The sequence below is a fragment of the Cydia strobilella genome, chromosome 8 (assembly GCF_947568885.1).
Source record: "Cydia strobilella chromosome 8, ilCydStro3.1, whole genome shotgun sequence".
NCBI classification, from domain to species: Eukaryota; Metazoa; Arthropoda; class Insecta; order Lepidoptera; family Tortricidae; genus Cydia; species Cydia strobilella.
This window is the reverse complement of record NC_086048.1, coordinates 18,668,892-18,696,778: the sequence shown is the minus strand read 5'-3', so window position 1 is coordinate 18,696,778 and position 27,887 is coordinate 18,668,892. Positions and strand designations below refer to the sequence as shown.

General features: G+C 37.5%; 1 protein-coding gene and 1 non-coding gene across 2 annotated transcripts in view; both read left to right on the top strand.

Moving 5' to 3' along the window:
- LOC134743411 (uncharacterized) overlaps positions 1-27,887 on the top strand; it is a 76,211-nt gene that overhangs the window by 13,333 nt on the left and 34,991 nt on the right. The window contains exons 2-9 of the mRNA XM_063676801.1: positions 8,996-9,730; positions 16,324-16,480; positions 16,515-16,650; positions 16,696-16,823; positions 16,876-17,027; positions 20,219-20,512; positions 25,691-25,874; positions 27,376-27,532. Coding sequence (XP_063532871.1) covers positions 9,015-9,730; positions 16,324-16,480; positions 16,515-16,650; positions 16,696-16,823; positions 16,876-17,027; positions 20,219-20,512; positions 25,691-25,874; positions 27,376-27,532 — 1,924 coding nt within the window. The 5' untranslated portion in view covers positions 8,996-9,014. The remainder of the gene's footprint in view (positions 1-8,995; positions 9,731-16,323; positions 16,481-16,514; positions 16,651-16,695; positions 16,824-16,875; positions 17,028-20,218; positions 20,513-25,690; positions 25,875-27,375; positions 27,533-27,887) is intronic.
- On the top strand, positions 382-454 carry Trnai-aau (transfer RNA isoleucine (anticodon AAU)). Its single transcript has one exon. It is a non-coding gene; the product is annotated as a tRNA-Ile (tRNA).

Genomic DNA, 27,887 nt, shown 5'->3' with positions numbered 1-27,887 from the left:
CGTGTATAAGATGACAACAGAAAAGGTTTACATGTATCAGTATTCAGTCAAGGACACGACATGCAAATAATTAACAATTTAATAATTTTAACACAAAATAAAAGTACAATATAGAAAATATTACGATAGAAATGAAAACAGTGGGTAATTTTTCCTGTTAAAAAAAACTAATAATAAGTTGGTAACAATTTGAATATTAAATAATATAATGTCCATGAATAAATGCGACATCGAATAATATGTCGCGACGCGTGAAACTTCCGACGGAAGAAATGTCCATCATGTGGGTTTACCTTTTATCTTAATTACTCAATGAATTAAGTATTAGTTGCATTGTGAATTTTTGAAATAAATCTCTCAAAATAAAAATATCTCTCTTAGGTCTTGGTGGCTCAGATGGTAGAGCACAGTACTAATTATACAGTGGTCGTGGGTTCAAGTCCCACCCAAGACAGTGAACTTTTCCACTTTTAATTTATTAGACGTTTCCGCTTTTTACAAAATTAATTTATTTTTTATTATTTTTGTAAGGGACCTCTTGATTTGTTTTTCCTGAATTGGAAATAAATGAGAGAAGATGATTTATTATTATAGACTTTAGTAAGATTGATGCGGAGAAGACCTTATGTGTGAATGCCACGCCCTCGCCAGACAAAGAATGAAGGACTTTGGAACAAGCTATCTGGAACCAAAGGAATTCAAAACGCTACCCATAAGGTCCATATGGAGATCTGATGGTGGGGGAAGCTCTTGAGTAGCGGACGGATCTTTCCTAGGGGGTATCTGCACAAAAGATCCCTATGGGTCGAAGTGTATCCGTAAGGGCCCCCGAAATTATAAGATAAGATGCGGAGAAGAGCGGCGTAAAATGTTTAGTTTAGAAAAACGTCATATGTATTTGAATATGTACTTTGCTTGCTCAGACACAGTTAGAAAGAAAAAGCTTCGCTCCTGCTCTACCGGCCTTCTGTGGGTGGAGTATGTGCACAAACGCAAGACTTAGATGCGACGAAAGAGCTTGTAGACATATTTAATTATTTTAAAAGGGGTCACGTATTATTAAGTCGAATAGCTCGACATGTTTCGATCCAATTTTACGAGAATCCTCTTCACGGAGCAACGACACGTCTTCACTGGTCGAGGGCGCGCCGTGTACTGCGGGCTAAAGCTTGTAGACGGTCTTACCTAATAGCACAGACCAGCTTAATAGGCAGTCTTCACTACATTGAGCTTATGATTATCTAACTAGAATTTTTGACTAAGACTTACTGCGTAAGAACCGCATTCTTTAAATTTTCTTTTAAATATGTATATTCCTTTTCCGTTTCAATCCTAAGCGATATCAAAGTTTGTATATGCTAGAGTTCCTTCGAATTAGCATAGGCACTAGTTTTAGCAAAAACACTTTTGATATTATAATTCAGAGCGAACACCACAATATGGAGACTTCGCACTTGACCTTTCTCTCACTATTCATACTTTACACTTCATCTTCTTTTAGAACTAATGTAAACACTTTATAAACGTAATTTTATAGCTCAAGATAGGTAGATCAAATACGTTGAACGTAAAACTAAATTTAGACTGAACGATTCCACTATGATTATAGCTACAATAACACTGAAAGCATTTTTACATAAACACCCACACATCATCTGGACAGAGGAAAACACCCAAGCTTTGGATTACGTCTAATAGACACCGCATTAGGGACGATTCGGACGGACTTCAGCCCGACTGCAACTGCACGACAACTGCAACGTCGGCGTGCTGTTCCCATACACGTTGCAGTCGGGTTGCAGTCCGTCTATACCGCCCCTTAGGGTCAAAAACTATTTTTTTAAGAATTTCCTGTGGACATCATACGCAACCAGATTATAAACCTAATTTTATCTTAGCGGCATGTTAAAACGTTCTACCTCTTTTGATATTTGTAATTTATATGAGTAAAGGTCTTAATCGTGGGCGCAATAATGAGCTCTTGCGCTCTCATAATTGATTAGTATATGAGCGAAGATTTGTAATACTCGAGCCGAGTTATTTTTATTTAAGTTATACTCTACACTTTTTTTTGATTTTGCAATTTTTATGTTATTTGTACCGCTACTGTCATACAAAATATATCATCATCATCATCTTAGCCTTTATCCCATATCCTAGGGTTTGGGGTCGGCTCTCCGTATCATTTTGCGCCATTCTTCTCTGTTTTGCGTCATGTCAGGGCTTGCGCCTATCGTCCTCAAATCTTTCGGCACTGTACTCATCCATGTCGTAGGAGGGCGGCCTCTGCCCCTTCCACTTTCAGGAATGTCATACAAAATATATGAAAATGTGTAAATAAAAAGGACACTTTTCTCCTATCAGGATAGAGAGCTCTAGATTTTAAGTACAAAACAACATAAAAAATCCCACATGCTTCATCTAGTTATAGATCTGTGGCTAGAGTATAGACATAATATAAAAGGTATTGTGAATGAGCAGGGGATAATTTTTCAATTAGCGTGTCGTTTCAATTGTTTTGAGTATATACATATAGATTTCATAAATCATAATTGAATGGTGATCTACCCTCATTCTTGCGCGTCGGCTGCTTTCGCTTTCAACGTTACCGTCGGTCGCATTCACACTCGTTGGTCTGGTCGCATTCACACTCGTTGGTCTGGTCGCATTCACACTCGTTGGTCTGGTCGCATTCACACTCGTTGGTCTGGTCGCATTCACACTCGTTGGTCTGGTCGCATTCACACTCGTTGGTCTGGTCGCATTCACACTCGTTGGTCTGGTCGCATTCACACTCGTTGGTCTGGTCGCGTTCACAGTGTCACACTAGTTGGTCTGTCCAAGAATACTACACTCACTGTGTCACTACGCGTGTTTGATTCGGATATCACTGTTTTTTTACACAAACAAATCACAGGATTCCACACATTTGACAGTTTAAACCCATTTTCACGACAAAATTTTTTGTATTTGTGTATTTCAACGGCTTCTCTTACCAATCTTGGTAGGTAGGACCGAGATATAGACCGATCCCGGTCTAAATCTCGGTCAATATAAGTCTAGTGAAACTAACCGTGAATCATTCAAAACTCTTAAACAGCTGATTTGTTACTAGCCTAAGAAGGAAAATAAATAAAGAGAATAAAATAAAAACAGCAACTCTTCGATATAAACAAAACTTCCGTGAGACACAGACATATTAAATATATTAATAACGGGTCACTCACGTGTTTTAAGTCGAAAACGCTTGACATGTTTCACTCCGTACCGAGGAGCGTCATCAGGAGCTTGCGTCGACGGTAACGGACCGGCGTAGTCTGCGTTTTCGACTTAAAACACGTGACCCGTTATTAATATATTTAATATGTCTTCGATATAAACTTCACACCTATCGGTGTCTTTAATCAAATATATATTTAAAGTAATGGATATTGTTCATCAAAGATTTCAACAGAACATCCAACGTATCATATGTCGACCTAATTCGTACTAAAACTTAACCATTTGTACACCTTATGCCATTGCCGTAAGGTTCATATTTACCTACTTATATGTGGTCGTAGTAAGTTCAGTAGTATTTAATGTGTGTACCACATTTAGGACAATGGGGGACTCATAGCTATGTTGTTGCTGGTAAAGCAATTAATATATCAATGGTGTTATGGTTACGTAATTTTGGTTAGTAGCAGCACGGGATAAAAATAAAACGGTGTGATGTGAGGATAGCCTGTATTACCTCCTATGTAAAACAGTTTCGTAATAACCATGATAGACAAAGTAGATGTTATCAGGCGGGCGTTATGCTTGTTTACCACCGACGTGGTATAAAAAAAGTTGCGTTACGTGTTGTTTTCTTCTTTTATTTTGCCACCCTCTCTATTCTTTCTCTCTAAAATAATGTGCAAAAAAAACACGACCGTTCATAATTTGTTTTCCGGAATTCCGCAGAAACCTTGTACGTTTGCAGGGTCGAGTTGAGCTTGCCTATTCAGTGGCAGGAAGCCTTTTCAACTTTAAAGTTCTCAACTTGATTTAACCGCCTTTTAGCATAGTGGGTTATACCTGCCTACGAAGGAGGAGGTTCCGGGTTCGAATCCTGGTACCCTTACCAGGCATTTACCTATTTGTGTGTCTCACATATATTTCTTCCTGAGTCATAGATATTTTCTATATATTTAAATATTTATCTTTATATTTTATATCGTCATAAAAAATCTATGACGATATAAAATATAAAGATAAATATTGTTACCTTATTGAGCTTACTGGGTCGATTAGAGATCTCTCATAAAATATTTATATTATTATCTACAACGGCGGGACTTAAGGGATCCACTGATTATCAGTCCGCCGGACGATATCGGCCTTTCAATTGTTCGGATCTGTGAAATCCGAGACCACGGGGACAAAGCCGTCCTCGAAACGTCGGAGGTAAACTTAAAACTTATTTTACGCGATTAAGTCCCGGCGTTGTAAATAATAATGAGTAAAAATCGTGAAAGTTTAAATCAATATTTATATTTATTTATATTTAAAATAAGTCGCAGTGTTTTTAATTACTTATATAACAAGTCTTGGAGACCCTTTACACCTCTAAGGATAATTTGATGATCGTTTTTTTTATTATATATATATTTTATCTCTGACACCAGACCTAGAGACTTTTACATCTTTAAACATTCTGTTGTTTGTATATTTTTTATTAGTTTTTTTTTGTGTAGTTCGACATTTAGAGACTAGATACATCTCTAACAAAGTACTTATCTAATATTTCATTTTCATCCATATTTGTAATTGTTTTTTGTAATTTTTGGTTAATTTTAACTAATGTAAAAGTGCCCCTGTGGCCTACTTGCTGAATAAATGTTTGATGTTTGAAGTGCATCTATGTAGATAATACTTATTGGTGCACGAAAAATTCACTACCTATAGTAAATGTACAAGTTGTACAACTGTGTACTGTGTACAAGTTAATCTAGAATTCGTTACTTTACTTCGCAGTAACTTACTCGCGTAAGTAATATGAGATGGACATATATTACAGTTTGAGCGCTTCTGTGCCAGGATATTAAGATCGGTATTTATCAGATCAAGATTAGATTATAATAAAGTTCGAATGTGTTTAGTTCTTGACCACCAATATGGACGCAGCCAACCAAACTGGGGCAAACTTTAAATGGAACTCTCAATGGCCGGAGCAAATGAAATCGAGCTTGTTGAGATTTCATTTAACTTTGAGATTGCGACTGTGTTGATTTATGTAGATTTAGTTCGGAGTGTTTGGAATGAGGACCCGTCGGTTGACATTGCGGGTTGAGTATCCATTCTTATTATATTGAAAGTGATAACTACTAACTTTTGCCCGTGATATCGTTCACTTTAAAAATCGTTGATCGCTCTTCGATATTAACTGCAAATCTCAGTTTAACCTCAGTATTAATTCCTGTATTAAAAGTAGTAAAGGTACCATGCTTTGTGTTATTCCAAATTAAAACTGCTTCATTCTAAAGTCAACTGTTTTTCACGACCGCTTAATATGACAAAGAAACTTTACGATCGGCCTAGTTTTACGATCGGCCGCCGACATGTACACCCGTATGTCATTGAACAAGATATTTAATATCGAAAACACTTACCAAACCATCTGCCGAGCTATTTATTATGCGGCCACGTGATTTTCATAGCGTATTGTTCTTCGAGTACTCGTGATCTTTAGACCACCCGGGTTTTCTTAAGCAAGGAAGTAGGAAGAATATATAAGAGGTTCCTTTTTTATTGGCTACATTTGCTATATTGCTGCTTTGGCATGTTTGGAACTGCAAAATATGATATACGTATAAGTGGACGTAAATAAAACTATGTGGAGAAAAAAACGCTTGTGTGGTGGTAAATAGTTCGGACCCGGGTATGTCCTTAAACTACGTCCAAAAGGACCCGGGCATGTCCTTAAACTACGTCCAAAAGAGAGGTATGGGCACTGTGAATGACATCTCGCTTTGTGAGGTAGGGCACAGGACAGCGGATGTCATTCTAGATCTAGAGCAGAGCCCAACTGGGGAGGTACCTCCACCTTACCGAAAACCGCAGCTAAATAACACTAGACCCTACTAATAGTGTTGTGTTCCTGCCGGTGAGTAAGGTTGCCAGAGCTCGAGGGAGAGGAGTGTTAGGGTCGGCAACGCGCATGTAACTCCTCTGGAGTTGCAGGCGTACATAGGCTATGGAGACTGCTTAACATCAGGCGGGCCGTATGCCACACTCAATGTCTGACTCACACTTGCTTGGTTTTATATGTTTATGTCATCATCATAACTAAAATTATGTACATATACATCACATTTCCGGGCTCTAGCCTTTTCTACCACGAGAATTTAAGTTGTTACAGTCGCCACGTTATCCAAGAACGTATTAAAACTTTACACTCTTTGAATTCCATCGGTTTCCTTCAATGTTTTCATTAACTGAAAAGCACCTTGCAGCACGTGCTTGTAATCGGAAATTAAATGACAGTTTACAAGTTACACTAGACTTATATTGACCGGGATATAGACCGTGATTACCTTTTGTATTATTTGTGAGCTCCCAATATTTCGACGCAGTTACATGCATCATGTTTACGGGTGACTGAAGGTAGCGGGTGGGTGTCAAAGTTGTGTAGACAGCGCTCTGTCTACTCTCATTCCACAAGTTATAAGCTATCATATTTAAAACGGGTCCAAAACCGTAAAATTCCCCATACTTGCGTGCCGTGACTTAACGTCCCCTATCTTAAGTTATGATGAGGTGCCATCATTCTTAATATAACAATGACAGCCCGTTAAAATAAAATCTTGTCCAATCTTACGAATTAAGCACTCATTCGTTCGAATGATACATTTAAATTAAAGTTGATGACATATTGAATGAAAGGGTTTTCATGGGTGTTTTATTTAAACTTTTAAAAGCTTTGTAGGGTCGACATGTTTGGTACGCACTACGCACACGGAATTATCTTATTTCTTATCCCTTTTATCCGACGTTTTTTTAAGTGATCCTTACTTAAAATGTTAAATAGTAATGTCATCTACGGCGTAAGTCAGAATATCAGAAAAAGGCTCTACTTAAATATGGCTGTCTTCATTATGTTCAGTTTCACCCAAAAAAACTATAATTTAAAAACTGTTTGAAAACGGGTGAAAAGCTAATTAAGTTTATAACACTTAGCGCCACTTGCGCCATTTCACTAGCTCGGGGTTAACCGGTTAAACCGTTAACCCAGTGTCAAATTGTACTGGTAACCATGGTAACTCCAGGTTTAAACGGTTAACTCTGGGTTAGTGAATGGTGCAAGTGGCCCTTAATATTTTTAATCAAAATTGGAAAGAATGAGTGAAAGAAGGCTAACAAAGAGAGTGTATAAGGGAGAGGTAGAAACGGGAGTTGGAAGGGGCAGACCTCGGCGGACTTTCTCTGATCAGATCGGCGGGATCGGAAGAAAGGCCAGGTCAAGAGCACCCTAAACTGGCGAGCGTGCATGTATGAGGAATGTTATGAAAGTGAAGGAAGCGAAAGAGGTATGTCAGAATTGTAGCAAGTGGAAATCCGTGGTCTCTGCCTACCCTTCCGGGAAATAGGCGTGATTATATGTATGTATGTATGTATTTATAAAATTTTTAGGGCTAGGATCAAATAGTAACTCAGTATGACCCACCTTGACTTATATCTCCTTCTTCACACCAGTGACATTCAGTTGTGACATAAGACCGTATTGTGACCTCCAACTGGATACATTATTTCGCACAATGGCAGTTAGGTTCTTTGTGGTATCGCCAATCGACACTAGCCAATTGAATCTCAGGGCTAGGTTATAATACTTATAATAGATATTATCATTTTCGCAGCGTAGTAATAACCACATAAATGAATTCAATATAATAATCACTCTTTTCCCTATCATAGTTTACAAGTTGTATAATTATACTGCGAAAAACAAACATTAGGTACGAAAGTGTAAATTTTATACGTAAAAAATGTTTTTTTAACGAGGTACATACCTGATTTAAACTTTCACGATTTTTACTCATTATTTTACGCGATTAAGTCCCGTCGTTGTGAATAATAATGAGGTACATACCTCATTACAACTCACTCAAGTATATTGGTCAAATATAGCGACACCACTTACCTATTGAACTTACCGACTCGGCTAAGTCTAGGGGGCCGTAAGGCGTAATCGCAAACATTTTTTAAAGAATGACCGAAAATCCTACAAGACATTCAGACTAGCCAAAGGTCAAGAACCCAATAACATCGGGAATAATTCAAAGGATCATTCGCGCGTGCTCTCGCATTGGACGTGACGATTTCCTTAACGACTTTGTGCCTTTACATACACAAGGTTCTAACTTCCTCTAGTTTTCTAGTGAGTTGCGACTTTTGTGTAATTGCGGGGAAACTGATCTTGAGCTTGGGAATGAAGTAATCCAAGTGTCAACGAATTATTCAAAGATCAATTATCATACGTCATTAGCGTCGTTTGGTATTGAAAGATTAACTTTGGCTTATTCCTGTCCTTACCTAGATCTTTTTGATGAATATTAAAATAGCGTACTTAAATTCTTGTAGCTATAGGCACCAATCTAAACACAATTTATTTTTATTATAATTATATTGATTCATTTTGTATCCTTTTTCAACGTAATGCTTCTATGGACCTGTTTTCTTAAATTATGAAATATTTATTGCTTTCATTTCAATATTTGTGCCATTCTCAACCAAAAGGGTACTTATTGTCGGTTGTCAATAAGGCGCTATTTCCATATAGCTTAAATTTGAAATCAACCTTATCGACTAGCGACATTGTGGTACCTTTTGGTTGAAACGTCACATTTTAATCAATCATTGTTTAGGTACTTTGATTTAGAGAGGGACTTAATATGAACCCCACCTACGAATTGAATATTTTTATTGAGTACGAGTAACAATAACGATTAACATTGCTTTTCTTTTGTTCCAGTTAACCAGCCAGTGATGTGATGACGCAGGCCCGTGAGCCCCTCGGCATCATGGACGGCAACCCCAACGTCGACTTCTCCACAAAAACCAAGCGCGGAGTCTACCTCTCCAAGAGCCTCGCTTTCGTCATACTGATCATCTTCGCTTTAGCCCTAGTCGCTACTTCCTTCATAGTCTACAACTTCGCCGCTTGCCCCAGAACCGACCAACTCGCCAATGTCACCAAATACGAACTTAACCACTGCGACACGTCCAAACAACTACTAGTAATTCCATTAACAACTGAAAATACTAAAACTGTCATACCTTTAGAAACCACACCAGCACCTGAGGTTTTTGAAGAAGATGAAACCACTGTTCAAGATGTAAGATTACCTACTTATGTGAAACCTGAGAAATATTTCCTAAAGCTAACTCCTTATATTTATGAAGGCAATTTCACATTTGACGGATTTGCTAGTATAACTTTGAACGTTAAGAACAATACGCGGATTTTGACATTTCATGGAGTGGAATTAACTTTCCATGATATTGTTTTGTATCAGAAAGATACCAGGAGGCGAATAAAGATTGACCAAAGGACAGAAGATGTACCGCGGCAGTTCCATATATTGAAATTATATGATACGTTGTATGTAGGAAAACAATATGTGTTGAATATAACATATACAGGGATACTGAACGATAATCTTCACGGATTTTATAGAAGTTCTTATGAAGAGAAAAATGTTAAAAGGTAAGTTTACTAAGATGATCTTTTCATCTCCTAAAAATTATGGCTACTTACAAATTTCGTAGATATAATGTTTTGTTGTTATTTATGAGATTGATTTGTTCAATTCGTAGCTAGGAAATGAAGATGTGCTATAAACATAACGGTAACAGCACTTGCAGAGTTGACTTAGGCAATGGCATTGTCAATCTCTTTGAAAAAATTAGTGACGGATTGAACGTGAACTTTCATTTCGTTTAATTTAATTGCGGCCTATTTCCCGCTGCTGAAGTACTGCACCAGCAACACTGCTGCAGTCGCGACCAGAACATCGCCTTAATCGGTCGTTTTAAATATGTTTAAGGCTATGCGTTATTGCCTTTAAAAATGGATAACCGATTTTAAAATACCATACAGTTTATCGTCATACCTTTGAATAATGACGATAAACTTTTGACCAGTATAACCGGTGACGGGACGGATGTGTCTTTAAATAAAAAAAGAAAAACTACACAGTGCAGTGTACATCAAAGGAATGTAAACAAAACGCCAGCTTATTATTTAGTGCTTAAACATGACCTGTTTCCGCACTGGGTCACAATTCCTAAGCGGGTCACTTCAAAAATTCAGCATTTTAGTGCAGCAGCCTTGTTCCGTTTCAATTCTGCTGGCCTTGGACCGAAGTTTAAATACCCAAGATTAGAGATTAATTAAACGTTAGGGAATTTAAGCCTCGACCTTTTTGAATAGGTATTCTCATGATAATTAGTTTTTCCCCTCACTAGCTCGGAAAGCCGTCTTTTATCCTTTAAAACAAGCGGGGAAAAACGCATTTTATCCACTAGTGGGGAAAGTAATTTGACCTTGGATGGAGCGTGTTTAAGTAGCTTGACAGATAACAAAACGTTAAACGCTCATAATAATGGTTCGTTCGATATTAATTATCATTAAATAAATGGTTTGAGAATCTAATAAAAAATACCAGATTTAGCTTTATTTAATGATTTTAAGTCATAAACCTTAAAATTCCATAATAAACGTTTGTTTTTTAATAATTATGTTAAATACAATTCTGAACGCACAAGTTAAGTCGATGCAATTTCAAAACGCATCATTGACATTTCATACGTCAGAAATGTCAACATTGTCAACAAAAATTTTACTTAAAAACTTCTCACGTAAAAGTACAGAATTTCCAGAGTTTTTTGTTATAATATCGTAAAAAAATGAGTGATTCCAGTTGATGAAGATGATCTAACGCATGTGGATGTTGTACTTTCCTCGCTATAGAGAGGGGAAAAGTTTTGTGTTACACACGGGTGCAAATGTATTTTACTTCTCGTGTGTTAAAACACTCGCTACGCTCAGGATTCTATTTTAGACTTCAACTATAGAATCCTTTCGCTTGCTCGTGTTTCAATTCCACACTCGCGGGTAAAATACAACTTTGCACCCTTGTATAACAAATAACTATTTCACCACACCAGCTGGTAAAGGCTCGATTAATACTTCAAAAACGGATGAGAAAGTTTTATTTTATCCACAAGAATTGCAAAGTAATTAGATGCAAATTTTGAGTTGTTTCTTCATGTTGACTGGTGAAATTGACTTTTAAGTGATAATTTTGAATAATAAAGATTGAATTGCATTCTTTTTCATTTGATTTGTATTGTTTTACAAACAGTAAGTATTTTCCTCGCGTTGGTGTGGTGTTGTGTTTCACTTAGTAGCAAAGTTTGTTTAAACATCGTACTTTGAAATCCTCACAACACCCAAGATTTCACTTTTCGGATCACTTGCCAATTTGTTACAGGTAAAGATACACACAATAAAGGTTAGCAAATAACAACTGACTATGTTTATAACGATAACTAATCCTACTTAATTAACTAACTTTTCTAAGTTTTGGCCGCCGTGTGAGTTTCCGTCTGGTGATCGACGAGGTACTCAGCCGAACCGTTGCCAATGTAAAGGCTAGCTCAGTCGTTTGATTTTACTTTTCATAGCCGTACACAAAAAAGCCGTGGAATCTTTCACTTGCTCGGGTATTAATATTGAAAATATTATCACGAGGATTTTTTGATGCTTAATTGATTTGTGTATGATTGTCCCATGTCATGTCTATAGTATACGGCAATATATGATAATCATATATTGATCAATCGAAGATATCTCTGTGGATCTACTTAACTAGTTACAGCGCAGCGCTTGGAAAACTAATCGGTCGGAGGTGACGATAATTTAATTGGATTTGCCATTGATTGAATCTCCATCACAGCTGTTATCTCAGAATCTATAGAAACAATAGAAGATTCATTCTCAGATAGATAATCATTATGTACGCCTAATTGTCTAGCTGATTGAGATATTCTAATATTACTTAGAGAAAATTTCTTCGTACTTCTTAGAGAAAATGTAATATGATTTCTTAAAACTTCTTTTGAAGACACAAAATACTATCAAAAATTTTCATACAAATTCCGTGCCAGCATTCGTATTGTGTATACTTATGTACATACCTGCATCGTACTATGTATATATTTTTTTCTCGTTGTGGGAATGCTGTTACGGATAGTCCCCCTGACCCCTGACCTGAGGAGGGCCCATTATGGGGGGTATGTGGGACACTCACCTCCCGGCTCTTTCCATTGAAAAAAGATTGAGAGCATTGAGAGCTGCTATAATAGTTTTCATTGGACTGTGCTGCTACTTGACAAATAACTCATTGTAATATTTCTTATTTGTGACGTTTTCAACCTAAAGGTACCACATTGTCGGTTTCAAATAGAAGCTGTATGAAAATAGCGCCTTATTGACAACCGACAAGTACCCTCTTGGTTGAAATTGTTGAAAATGGCACATTTAGTTATAAATCAATTTTGGAATGGATTTATTTTGATTTACTACCCAAAACCCATAAACAGACAACATTTCCAACGTCTGTTCAATCATCTCAACAGTCACACTACAAACTCATTAGTATACTGATTTAAACTAACACGATTTTAACTGATAATTTTAAAACTAGCACGGGACTTAACCCAAAACCCGCGCGGCAAGAAGATGTTGATACAATTCTGCCGCCTTAAGGAGAAAAACCATAAGTGACAATTTTTGCGAAATTGAGTTATTGACACCCTCGAAATCAGGAAGAAAAATGTGATTTTTCTATCTAGCAGTTATTTCTTTATCTCTAACAGGTCAAGATTTAGACAAGCATAACTACACGCCATTTTGGTAAAGTTACTTCCTTTTTGAGAAAGAAAAAGCATAAGTATATATTCATAGACAGAAAAGTACTAAAGTGACGACTTGTGTTTTTTTTCCCTTTTGTGTTGAATTTAAGCCCAACATCTATTTCATAAGAAGAAAAACCATAGTTTAGTATTACATAAAAATTCTATGTAAAAAACCCTTAAGTTGACAAAAATGTTCATTTTTGTTAGTAAAAAAATATTATTAGTCATAACTCTTGGAACCTAAAAAAACATAAGTTGCACGTTATGTTTTTTCTGTCTCGTATGACTCTTCCTTATGCTTTTTCTGCTTAGTGTCGGTTTCAAAAACAGTGAACTTGTGGTTTATTTCTTAAACATTGTTGTCAGTTATGCTTTATCAGGCTAGTAGGTAGTCCCCCTCCGGTCTCCTCAAAGACAGATTTCGGGCGGTTCACTTGGCGCGTGCGGCTTGATCGTTTTTTTTTCCTTTGGAAGAGGTTGCGAGTACGACGCAGTACGCACGTATTAACTCCTGCCTATTTTGAAAAACATGAGAAGTGTTAACGTGTATTGGTGTACCGCATTCTGCTTCAACCTTAGATTTTAATACAAAAGGACATTTTTGCAGGAAAAATTTTGGCTTGGCATTTGGTTTCAGTTTCAGGGTTATATTTGCCTTTTTAAAACTACTCCAGCCTGGTTCAAATACAAAAGAGCTCTTTTTTTATTTTCTCTAGATACGCCTAGCTGTTTAGTTGGAACATCTAGACACGCGGCAGCGTGTCCAGCCAAGTTAAAAGAAAAAGCAGCAACCGTGTGTATTACACGAACCATTTCGAGCTACTTTTGACCCCTTCATAACTTGAAACCTTTATATAACCTGCACATATGAAAATTGGCACATTTATTCAAGCCCCTTAGCTTGTCTAGAATTAAAAATTTGGGTTGGGTATATTTGGAGCACCTAATGGAAATGTGTCATAAACGTTACTATTTAATTTTGTTATCAAGAGAGAGACCTTTTTTTCTTCCGAAATGTCATGTAATAACTTGTAATTATAACAATTCAGTTGTTCCTCGTAACTCCTCCAATTTCCACCACAAAATTTTTCAAAACTCGTAATAGGGAGCATGACTGGTGTGACATCTTAATGTTTTTGGTTTTTTCTTATTCTGGAAGCAATTTTCGTAAGTCGACGATACTCGGATTTGAGCCTGGCGATGATCGTAATTGTTTTATGAGTTGCGATTATTAAGGGTATCTCAAAGAATTAGTAATTACTTAGTGCAATCAAATTGTGGTTAATTTTAGTTTTGTGTTACATTATTACTCAAAGATCTCTAAAAGTATCTTATTTAAAACTTTCGCGGTTTAAACACAATAAAGGTAACAAAATAAATTCGCGATAGACCCGTTTCTAAATGTGATTTAATAAGTATCTTATTTGTTTTCTTTTAATAAATAATTTTGATTCCTCATCGTATTTTTATGAATTCCTTTAACGAGATAAATCATAAACACAAATACACAAATCAAAATATTTAATAAAATAATTTGATTTGTTCCCAAACTTGTTCAGAGATAAATCATAATTTGATAACTTTAACTAAGCAAAAAAACCACAAAGTACCCAATTGTGCTTTTTCAGCTTCTAGATCGATTAGTAACATAAGCACAACTGTGTACTTGTGCTTTTATTTCTTAGACATCGTAGTGCAAAACTAACACAAAAAACATAAGTACGCACTTATGTCATTTAATCTTAGTAAAGATATTTTTATTCTATTTGTTTTACGAGGTAGTAACTATTTTTTCTAAATAACTTATTTAAAAAAATAGATAATCGAATAATTTATAATCCATAAAAATTCTACACTATTACTTTGTTCATTAACAAAAGTTTCAACTTTGTACTTAGAATTTAACCTATTTGAACAGGAGCGCAAAGTTTTTTGGCTTTTTCTCGAAACTTACTTTTTGTCAGTTATGGTTTTTTTCCTTGAGACGGCAGAATTCCTCGCCAGTCTGCCTGTGACCACGAACGTAACGTCACGTTCGAAACGTCAGGCATAAATAAACGTAAGTTTGTACGCGATTAAGTCCCGTCTTAGTTTTAAAACTCATTAGTATTCTCCTCTCCGAACACATGAACTACGCTGTTTGATCAATGCACGGAACTAAATCACTACTTTATACTTTAGATGTTATGCATACTAATGTAGTTTGCGAATATAGGAATAATATATAGTCTTTAGATATATTTCAATGTCACAATGTATGTATACCAGAGTAAAGACAAACTGAAAAGAAAAGCAAGAAATTCCCTTTACAACAAAACGATGACTTTGTGCACTGCATATTAAGAACCTATATAAATAGTTCGTCAATCTTCTTCTTCGCCTAGCCTTTTCCCATATCATTTGGGGTCGGCTCTCCTCGTCATTCTTCGCCAGGCGTATCTGTTCTGGGTCGTCGAGACATCTATTTGGGCTTTCTTAAGGTCTTTGTTAATGACGGACATCCAGGTCGTAAGGGGTCTGCCTCTGCCCGATCTTTTGGAATGAATAGTTCGTCAATAAAAAAAATATTATGTAATAATATGTACTAATATTTGGTATGCTAAATCGAAATGAGCAGTTTTTGAAGTCATTACCATCTGTAGTATCTTTTGTCATCTCTAACGACAATCAAGTCTTAAAATATTTTGATCACTATACGGTTTCACTCACTATATATTATTTTGCTTTTGGCGACATGTATTTCGGGAGTCCTTCCTCAGACATTCGAGTCCGAAATATGTCGCCAAAAGCGACTAAAAATAATAGTGAGTGAAGCCGTAGTGATCTACATTTTGAAATATATCTCACGATAGTTTAATTTCAATCAAGAATTAATTTGTTAGGTCAATTCGAACGTATCCTGACATCAGAATGATATTTGAATCAATCTTACTTGTCGTGCGTTTCGCCCGCGCCAATACATGTACGGACAAGTACGAGCGAAATGCACGATAGCTGAATAACACCAGTTAGATGTCATTCTAATATCAGTGTAGGTTTATGCAAAATTGCATAAACATAAATTAAAAATGATTTCATTCCTAAAGTCATGTGAATACACTATGCATCGAGAGTAAGTTTAATTTTTACAGGCGGATATAAAGGGGCCCACTGACTATCAGTCCGCCGGAAGATATCGGCCTGTCAGTTAGAACAAAAATTTGACAGTTCCGAACAACTGACAGACCGATATCGTCCGGCGGACTGATAATCAGTGGGCCCCTTTAGATTAATAGCATCGAGTCTATTTAACCTTCCGCTCAAACTGTCTGTACCCATATTGCGAACTTAGCGTTAAGTATGACATAAAAACTTATTAAATCTAGATTATTTCCCCAGATGGATAGCCGTAACGCAGTTCCAAGCGACGGACGCCCGCCGTGCGTTCCCGTGCTGGGACGAGCCGGCCCTTAAGGCCCGCTTCACCATTAGCATCGCTCGGCCACGTAACATGACTTCTGTGTCCAACATGAACAGCGTTGGTTCGCAGCCACAGTAAGTAATGTATATAAACCACGTTATATCCCCAGATGGATATAACGGAGTTTGCAGAGGTCGCCCGCCGCGCGTTCCCGTGCTGGGACGAGCCGGCACTCAAGGCCCGCTTCACCATCAGCATTGCCCGGCTACATAACATGACATCTGTGTCCATTATGAACAGCGTTGGTTCGCAGCCACAGTAAGTAACGTAAATCCATGTTATATTCCTAGATGAATATAACACAGTGACGGACGCCCGCCGTGAGTTCCCGTGCTGGGACGAGCCGGCACTCAAGGCCCGCTTCACCATTAGCATCGCTCGGCCACGTAACATGACTTCTGTGTCCAACATGAACAGCGTTGGTTCGCAGCCACAGTAAGTAACGTATATAAACCACGTTATATCCCCAGATGGATATGATCCAGTTCGAAGCGACGGACGCCCGCCGTACGTTCCCATGCTGGGACGAGCCGGCCCTTAAGGCCCGCTTCACCATTAGCATCGCTCGGCCAAGGGACATGACATCTGTGTCCAACATGAACAGTGTCGGCTTGCAGCCACAGTAAGTAACGTATATAAACCACGTTATATCCCCAGATGGATATGATCCAGTTCCAAGCGACGGACGCCCGCCGTGCGTTCCCGTGGTGGGACGAGCCGGCCCCTAAGGCCCGCTTCACCATTAGCATCGCTCGGCCAAGGAACATGACATTTGTGTCCAACCATGAACAGCGTTGGTTCGCAATCACAGTAAGTAAATAAAAAAATATCTAAGACATATTCCATTCCATTATCCCAGTTTCCTCAGAAGTAACGACAGCAGTTTGACGTAGAATTAATTGTAGAAGGTCCCGTTCACCATCAGCATTACGAGGCCCCGGACATGGATTCTATGATATTCCATTCGATGATCTCAGTTTATAGTTCATCAGCATCTCGCGGCTTCATGACATGACTTATATAAGTATGTCCAACGCGAACATTGGTTCGCAGCCACCACGCTACAGTAAGATTCACTCACCTTTGATCACACTCAAAATATATGTAGTTCTTGACGATATTTTCTTTAACAACATAGCTTCCGATACACGAATTATGACACTTCGCTCGATACAATTAATTCCCAAAGTAACCTCTAACACTCGGTTATTTATTATGTGATACTATAAACAAAAAAAGAAGAAAAAACAATCTTAACATAAATAGTAATTTCATAGCTTTTGAATTTCGATATTGTAAGGTAACGTTTTTAAAATAAATAAAAATCGACAAAATTCGATCAAAATTGACACTTGGCGCGCATGATCTTTCCCGTTCTTTCTTGCGAAATGTGACAGTGACAGCGGCAAACCGATGGAACGGCCTTAAGAGTGAGAGTAGAATAACATTTATCACTAAAGTAAACATTATAGCCACATTTCATACGTATTATTACGTATATTGTCGACCTTAGTCGTCATATTACCTAACCTTCTATTAACCTTAGTTACCCTTAAGGTATTACAGCAAGACAGGTCTCAGTATAGTCCTCAGGGGTATCCAACTTAAAACAAGATTTAGGACGCCAGGCAAATTGTATGTCTGACAACTTTTAAGTAGGTAAGCGACTAGTCAGGCTAAGCTAACTCTACAGCGTATTCCATATTTTAAAAGTTTGATATATTAAAAACGGGTCACTCAAATTAAACATATTAATAACGGGTCACTCACGTATTTTAAGTCGAAAACGCTCGACATGTTTCACTCCGTACCGAGGAGCGTCATCAGGAGCTTGCGTCGACGGTGACGGACCGGCGCAGTCTGCGGGCCGCAGCCCTCCGTGCCCGATGACGTGAGTGACCCGTTATTAATATGTTTAATGTCTGTGTCTCACGGGTCACTCACGTATTTTAAGTCGACAAACGCTCGACATGTTTCACTCCGTACCGAGTAGCATTATCGGGAGCTCGCGTTGGCGGACCGGCGCATACTGGGGTTTTAATATATTTAATATGTCCGTGTCTCAAGGAAGTTTTTTATTAAAACTCACTGTGCTATCAAATACGCTGCAGAGTTAGCTTAGCTCTAGGTAGGTATTTCGTGCTTTGTAATGGAATGATCAGTGCCTACAATAATTATCAAAACTTTGTTTCTATCCGATTATGTTGTTTTTATTTATCAATCAATTATTATCGCAAAGTACTGATAGCGTAAATGGATTACTTCTACTTATTGTTACTAGACGTCGCTTATGTGACCAAATGAAAGTTTTATAGTTTGTCAAAAGACTGTCTCATTTCAAACAGAGATAATCATCTTTGTCTTACACTAGTACTAGCACCCAAAAGAAAAGGATGAGAATAGTTTTTTTTTCTCTTATTTACTGACAATTTGGTTTGACCAACTATATTAATTTTAAATATATTAAATATATTAATAACGGGTCACTCACGTATTTTGAGTCGAAAAACGCTCGACATGTTTCACTCCGTACCGAGTAGTGTCATCAGGAGCTTGCGTTGACGGTGACGGACCGGCGCAGACTGAATATATTAATATATGACTTTTTTTTATGTAGTTAATTTCACCTTTGCTGTATTGAATAACACTGTAATCAACAATACTTACCTATTATACAGCCTATTATTATTATTATTAGCCTATTATTATTAGCTCAGTTATTTACAGCAAAGATTTTATTATCACCGAAATCAATGAAAACTATATCTTCCTTTGATGTTTTATTAGCTACATCTTCTAAATATAGTATTTTTGATGTAACTGTAATAGTTGCTGGATATCTTCCAGTTTGAAACGGAAAAGTTATGCATTTGGTATGATTATTCTGATTGATTTGAACCAGACGGTGCAATCGAGCCATCGATCTTGATAAAAATATTTTATTGCATGTTACAAATATCTATTTGTATTTTGTACCGTACCTACGTCCAACATAAAATCTAGTAAGTTTTGTGACTACGAAATTTAAAAAACAGACATGTTTATCGAAGTTAAGTTCTTCACTAAACATTTATTTATTTCATTGTTTTATTTATTCCTCAACGAAGAACAATATTATAAAATTGATCTCTTGTACAGTCGGCAAAACTATTAGCTTAATAGCTAAGCTAAGCATTCCTGACTGTACCACTGTAGACAGTGGTCTGATAGTTTATTATCTGAATGCCCATGATCCTACCTATATTCCTAATTACCATATTTGAATGCAGAATACCGAAATTAGAATACCATAATTGATAATTTAACTTAATGAGTCGACGGTTTTACCATAGTTAAGTAATAGTAGTTTATGTGACTGCTACATAATGAAAGGCATTAAAATACGAGTGTGGGTTTAAGAAACGAACGAAGTGAGTTTCTTAAATGGACCACACGAGGACCAAAGGGTGAAAACGGGACTCTATTGTTAAGACTCCGCTGTCCGTCTATCTGTCTGTCCGTCTGTCACCAGGCTGTATCTCATAAACCGTGATAGCTAGACAGTTAAAATTTTACAGATGATGTATTTCTGTTGCCGCTATAACAACAAATACTAAAAACAGAATAAAATAAATATTTAGGTGGGGCTCCCATATAGCAAACGTGATTTTTTTGTCGGTTTTTGGGTAATGCTACGTAACCCTTCGTGCGTGAGTCCGACTCGCACTTGGCCGGTTTTTAGTATGACATCTATCTGAGATTATAATACTACATAAGGTTCTTCATTTAATTAGCTTACATTCCAAAACTGACCGAATATCGTCTTATTTCCAGCGAATCCCTCAAGGATTACATCTGGGACCATTACGCCGAATCCCTCCCCATGTCAACATACCTCGTCGCGTTCGCTGTCACCGACTTCGGCAAGAAAAGTGACAGCAACTTCACCGTCTGGGCCCGGAAAGAGGCGCTCCAATCTGCCTCTTATGCCCTGGAGATTGGACCGAAAATCCTGCGATACTTGGAGGATTATTATAAGATTAAGTTCCCGCTGCCCAAGATTGATATGATTGCGTTGCCGGATTTCAAGGCCGGTGCTATGGAGAATTGGGGGCTTTTGACGTTCAGGTAAGTCCTTGATTAAAACGATAAACCCAAGTTAGATGCTTCATTTATTTATTATTTATTTTATCTACACACATATCATAAACCCTCTATGATGCCTTCAAAATCCGTAAATAATGGCCAACATTAAAATAAACTGTTTCGTTTCAGCAAATTTATTATCTGTGAAAATGTTATTATTGCTAAATGATAACATCGATTTCGATAATATTATTTTATTCAAATTTCGAACATCTCTGAAAAACAAAGAAATTTGATTTGACCTCTATTCTAATATCAGTCGAAATGACGTTTTATTTGATATGAAATGAAATGTCAATTGCATACAAATTAGACAAATCTCGCTTGTTAGTTGGTATCGAACGATATGGCAATAGACCCCCACTCTAGTTTGTCTCTGAATTTAAAAAAAAACTACGGATGCGTGACATGCGTGAAAAAGTTTTCTTTGCCGCCATTTGACGTACAGTTTATCTTTTAATTAGTTTGTAAGTAAAAAATAATTTGTTTTGTTGTTTTTAAAGTAACTCTAGCAAAAGTTTCGTGTAAAATGTGCATTAAAGATATTTCGCAGACGCTACCTCATAATTGCGAATTCCGCCAGAGAGCAACTATGCCCCAATGTCGGCTGTAATATGAGGTTAGTTAATATATCATAGAAAGTTTATAATATGTGTGTAGATAAAGCAGTGTATGTAACTGTACATAATTAGGCATTAAAACACTCGTGTGATTCTATTATGAAACTCACTACGTTCGTTTCATAAACCTACACTCGAGTTTTAATGCCTTTCATTATGTAGCAGTCACATAAACTACTATTAAACTTTATTGCACATAAAAAAGTACAAATGGCGGACTTAATGCCTCATGATATTCTCACCAGTGGTAGTGAAATCCCGCTTTAATGCGAACCGAACCCTCCCTATCCGAAGTCGGTGTAGAAACAAACTTTCCATCGCATAACATCTTCCTTTCCCTTGTTGGTCTTAAATAAATTTAATTTTATAACAAGATCTAGTTCAAGGACGGCGCTCTGAACTTTTCTCATCTTTACGTAATTTCATTACCATATTATGGACGAGAGGAAACGTGAACGTATTTCTATGCTTCTACTTTGCGTTTGAATGAACTGAGATAGTACCTAAATACTTATAAATTGATTCCTTTATCATTTTTAACTGAACTACGTTTTAAAAGTTATTTATTTATTTTTATTTTATTTTATTTATTTGGCTCACAAAACAAGTTACATTTATATAAATTACATTAATGACTTGCAGTTCAGATTTGGACCATAACTCTAAACATGTGTGCACAAAAGGAAAAGAACATTCAGTTTAAATATAACGCCAGAGGGAGATGTCCAGGAAAATTATATAAACAGTAGTAAGATCTTAAGTCTTCATATACGTAATTAAGTTATCTACTACTTAAACTAGGTCTAAAACTAAGCAAGACAAAATGTTTTAATTAAAACAAGCTATAAGAACTAAAGATAAAAGAAGCATTTTCGGCATATTGATGTGCGAACGCAGCTTATGAACAGAAAGTCTTACGTATTTTGTTTTAAAAAATGGGCAAGCTGCATTCAAATATGTCTATTGATATGACGGATTCTCGGTAACGGTTATTATATTGTTATTTATAAATCGAATCAACGAATCAAAATAATAATTCTCTGTATTTTTTTATCAGAATCAGAATATTATCATGTTGTTATCGAAGCTGTCTGTGAAAAGTAGTCATATGGGAGCCACGTCACGACTGTCAATCTTGCAAATCAAATAGAACCCCTGTCTAACAAACGTCAAGCTGGGCGCGAATAGTCAGAGCCCTTACAAGGGCGGCCGACACTTCATTAAGAGAGCCATCTATCATGTCCGCTCTTATTGGGGTGATGTGTTACAAGTGAGAGGATAGAGCGGATTTTGAGTAACAGTTTATACCTACTTCTTCTTCTCAGTCGGATAATCTTGTCAGAGCAGTCGTGGTCATTGAGGTCGTTGTACGGCTTTTTTCGTAGTTTCCCGCCATGCTTCTCTATTTACTGCATTCCGCACGCACAGATTTAAAGGTGAGCGCTTTGACTTGGTCGGTCCACCGCATTGAGGGCCGCAATCTGGGTCTTGTGCCATCCACTCTGCCCTGGACAACAAGCCTCTCTATGGCGTCGTCTTCCTTGCGCGTAACGTGACCGAAGTATCTAAGGATACGAGAGTGAACGATTGCCGAAAGTCGTTGTGTAACCTTGAGTTCCTGGAGAATGGATATATTAGTGCGACGCTGAGTCCACGATATCCGCAGCATCCTTCTCCAGCACCACATTTCCAAAGCATCAATGCGTTTCCGTTCACTCTCTCTTACTGTCCACGTTTCGGCACCGTAGACCAACACTGGGAAAACGAGAGATCTTACGAGGCGAGTCTTCGTTGCCTTTGTGATGTTACGGTCTCTCCAGTTATACCTACTACAATCATTTATAGTCAAAGTTATATGGTGACATCGCGACTGTGCCTGTATATAACGTACGTCAAGCTGGGCGCGAATTGTCAGAGCACTTACAAGGGCGGCCGACCCTTCATTAAGAGAGCCATCATAATCATGTCCGCTCTTATTGGGGTGGTGTGGGATAAGTGACGGGATAGAGCGGATAGTTCCATTTCTATAACATTTTATTATCAACATACATTGTAGTACAGCTATCAGTCATGTTTTTAACTGTCTTGAAATCGAAATAAGCCTTTATTCACAATATGTATGATTAATTTCTGCAAATAATTGTATGCAGTAGTAGATAGAGATTCTAAAGATAGTGAGTTGTAACATGGCTCGACTATTTTAGACATGTGGCATTGTAATTGGGAAAAAGTTAAGCTTAAGTCAATCTTCCATGTAAATAATAAATTAAAAAACTTTATATATGTATCTATATAACTGAAATAACTATTTACTTAAATTAAAAACTGTAATAGATGTCATATATTAAAGAAAAAGTGACGAAGCCCTCCAGTGGTGAAGGCCGGATTCGAACCGGCGTCTTTAGCTATGTGTGGGGTGTGGCGGGGTGGCCTAGGGGTTCATGGCGTTAGCCGCGATAGCTAAAGACTCCGGTTCGAATCCGGCCTTCACCACTGGAGGGCTTCGTCACTTTTTCTTTAATATATGACATCTATTACAGTTTTTAATTTATATATAGTAGTGTGACTACTTTAAAAAACACAAATCAAAATATTTAATAAAATAATTTGATTTGTTCTCAAACTTGTTTATTTACTTAAAGTTTTCATTTTCGCCGGTAAGTCACTTTCACAATAACTATGGTTATCTTAATTTTTGCATCTTAATCAATACGACAAACTCAATCCATGACATGATTAATAAATTTACTTCCGGATATCCACTTAACAATCATTCAGTATTTGTTTATCAATGTCAATATAAATAATAGTCCGTTCCCCTGCCCGCCCGTCCCTTGTTCCACGGCGAAACTCAGAATGCAATATAGACCACAACACAATCTATTCCCATATTGTGTGCGATCGGCAAATATTTCTCGGTCGCCATTCGGTCACACCCCCTGTAATCTATGGTTTACGATGTGTACAACTGTTACAATAACACTTTTTGTTAGTCTCTTTGATTGTGTTAATTTTAATTTGGTGTGAAATTTTTTTTCCGAATGATATTGGTATGTTTTTTTAGTGTACGAGCGAAGGACATGAACAAGCGTTGGTAGCATGTAACTGGGTCTTAATTTTTTTCGTTTTTCTAGTACATAGGTGAATATATGTGTAGAAATACATCTTTTGTTTTTATTAGTTTCAATAAAAGACATTCAGCGCGTTACGGTGAATAAAAGTATGTAAGTCAAAATAACGAGTTGCCAATCCACATTGTTCAGACACATGAGACAGTGTTCTCTGTGCTCAACGATGTGCACTGAGGAAGATCTCCTGAGGGCCACACCCCGAGGGTTAGAAGTGGCAAAACATTGGCAGACAAAAATTTAGGTTTAAAAAGTTTGATCCCTTTACAAGAACAAGAAGAATATTGTTTAGACTATACTGAACTGTAGCCATATAAATGAGAATTATAATGCCCTCTTGACAATGATCATATATTCCTGGCCAGGCTTTACTGGGACCGTATTACCCCAAGGCACAATATTAGGACCAATGATTTTCTTATTTGTACTACAAGCGGAATACCCCAAGGTTATCCTTTAGGGCCCTTACTATTTTCTAATGCAAACCATTACTTCCCAAATTAATGAGAACTTGGCTCCCATACAACTTTCATTAAGAATTGGTTGAAATAAAGTGCGTCTAGATTTGACAATCGGAGATCGATAAACGAAAAGATAATATGTATCGAGATAACAGAGGGCCTACCGCGAACCACGTTCGACGTGTTGCCTCTCTGTCGCACTTGTAAATTTTTTGTTTTTTTTTTAATTACGAAAAGGCAAGCATTTGACCGCAATCTCACCTGATGGTAAGTGCCGATGCAGTCTAGGATTTAAAAAGATCCAAGTTTTAAGGGAATAGATTTGCAGGAAGTGAATTCCACTCCTTAGCCGTTCGCATGATAAAGCTGGATGCATAGCGCTTAGTGCGAATCAGTGGCAGAGTAACGACATAAGGGTGAAAAATTAGTACGTAAGTGTGACAGGGAGGCAACACATCGGACGTGGTTCACGGTAGGCCCTCAGATTCTACGAAGAGTCACTTGACTCTTTCCATACATTATGTAAGTTTCAAATTTCATTTTGTATCAATGATCGTCACCTTGGCTAGGCCCCTGAGGAATTTCCCGCCTTGCGATAAAAGGCATTACCTTTAAAATGAAAAAAATCGGTACCTATGACAATAATTGCAATTGCATGAATTCTAGGTATAATAATTAAAATTGTATTTTTTCTTACTCGTAATGCATGTTAATTATAAGATGTAATGTTTTGAAGATGTGTCCCGCCGAGTTTCTTGCCGGTCCCATATTGGGATACCTTCTTCCAATATTTTATTTTTATTTGAATTGTATTTAACTGAGGGGGGATTTAAATCTTCTCGAAGCAGAGGCTTAGGGTTAGAGCCGGTGTAGCTATTTGACGTTCATAAGCGCATTATAATATGCCTATTTACTTGAATAATAAACTATCTTTATCTAATTATATTCCAGAGAAATCGCCATGCTCTACGACAGCAGCAACTCGCCGACGACAGCGAAGGCGCGCGTCGCCGCAGTAGTTGCTCACGAGATCGCCCACCAGTGGTTCGGGAACCTGGTGACGCCGGCGTGGTGGTCCGACATCTGGCTGAATGAGGGCTTCGCGTCTTACGTGGAATATGTGGCTGTAGATGCTGTGAGTATTTGATCTTTATTGCAAGAAGATAAGGTCCTAAATCGCCATGCTCAACGACAGCTGAGCAGCAACTCGCCGACAACATCAAAGACGCGAGTCGCCGCAGTAGTTGCTGACGTGATCTCCCACCAGTGGTTCAATCTGGTAACACCAGCTTGGTGGCTGAATGAGGGGTTCGCGTCCTACGTGCAATATGTGGCTGTAGATGCTGTGAGTATTTGATCTTTATTGCAAGAAGATAAGGTCCCAAATCGCCATGCTCTACGGCAGCAGCAACTCGCCGACGACAGCGAAGGCGCGCGTCGCCGCAGTAGTTGCTGACGAGATCTCCCACCAGTGGTTCGAGAATCAGAACTCGAAAACAAAAGAAGATCGAGGACTGATATTAAGCGTCGAGTGTTCTTAGCTGCCAGTACACCACCTGAAAGTATGACCAAATCTGTCGTTGGGGGCACTTAGAATAGAATGGATTAGAAAAGAAATAATTTATTCGTTAGCACACACAAATAGAAAATTGTACAAAACAGAGAAACATAAAAAAGAAAAAGTGCCACGAAATGGCATGAAACTTCTTGTTCGCTTAGCCTGCTAGACCCTTTAAGACATAACACACTTAAATCCAAACAACATAAACAAGAGAAAAGCACACATATCCATCGTGTTCGAAATTCAAATGACTTTTGCACGCTAGCGGATAAAATAGACTTTTGCACGCAGATTTCGCGCTATAAGCTGAGGTTTTCCGAGCGAGTGAGGTGAAAATAAATATGTTACAGTGTTATACATATGTATTATATTTATCTCTCTGCACTTTTAAATAACAAAAGCGCATTGTTAGCCATGGCCATTAACCCAACGATGCGCTTTTGTTCCACAGTTTATCACATGCACAATTTGCTCGCCCTTTCATTTTGAATGGGAACAGAAAAGGTGGGAAGACAACGGTGACCTATTTGGAATAGTTTCGTGGGAGCCGAAACACATTATAGTGCACGAGGGCGTTTACTCGTATTTAACACGCATGCATGACATATGGCGAGATATTACCAATTTGCCCTTTTCCCGGTTACACGGAAAAAAAAATTGATTGTTTTGATTATTATTTTGCCATATTTTCGAAATTTAGAGGGCTAATTTGAGGGTTTTTCTACATTTACAATACGGAATTATAAGAATTATGATAGATGAGATATGATATGCATAGATCTGCTATAAATAATGCAGCATGGATTTACTATACTTGCCGCGAAGGCATTAGAAGTTTGTAATGCTTGAAATTTGAATATGAGCAGTCAAAGTGTCAAATATCGTCGCTATAATTACTCAACCTCATATCTGCAACAATCATTTGATGGAAATGTCGCTTTTCTTTCATTCGGAATACGGGAGTTTTTGTCATCAAATGAGTGTTTCAGATACGAGGTTAAGTTAGTATAGCGGCGATATCCGGAGACAACATATCCGATTCAATATAACCTAACCGATCTTATTCTGTTCGCAGGTTGAAAAGACTTGGAAGTTGATGGAAGTGTTCGTCTTAAACGAAGTACAGAGCGTATTTAAGCTCGACGCTCTGACTTCCTCCCACCAGATCTCCGTGGAGGTTGGCAACCCTGAGGAAATCGGCGCTATTTTTGACAAGATCTCATACGGAAAAGGTATTAAATATTAGTATATGTAGACGCACTTCGTGCATGAATACCGTGGAATAAAAATGTTCTGGCTACCACCTTTCGGTTTCGGCCTTAGCATAAACCCTTCTGCTTGCTCCAATCATTTAGAATCTTTTAGAATGTTTTAGAATATTTTAGAATCTTTTAGATACATTTAGAATAATTTAGAATCATTTATTCATCAACTGTGCATTACAGGTAATGAATACAGGTGTTATAATTTTTTTTTGTTTTTTTTTAGGTAATATAATTCACGTCGATGATTACTTTACTCAGCATTTTTCACATCCATTGTCACATAATAAAATCCTATACCTACAAATCTTTAGAAAATTTGCGT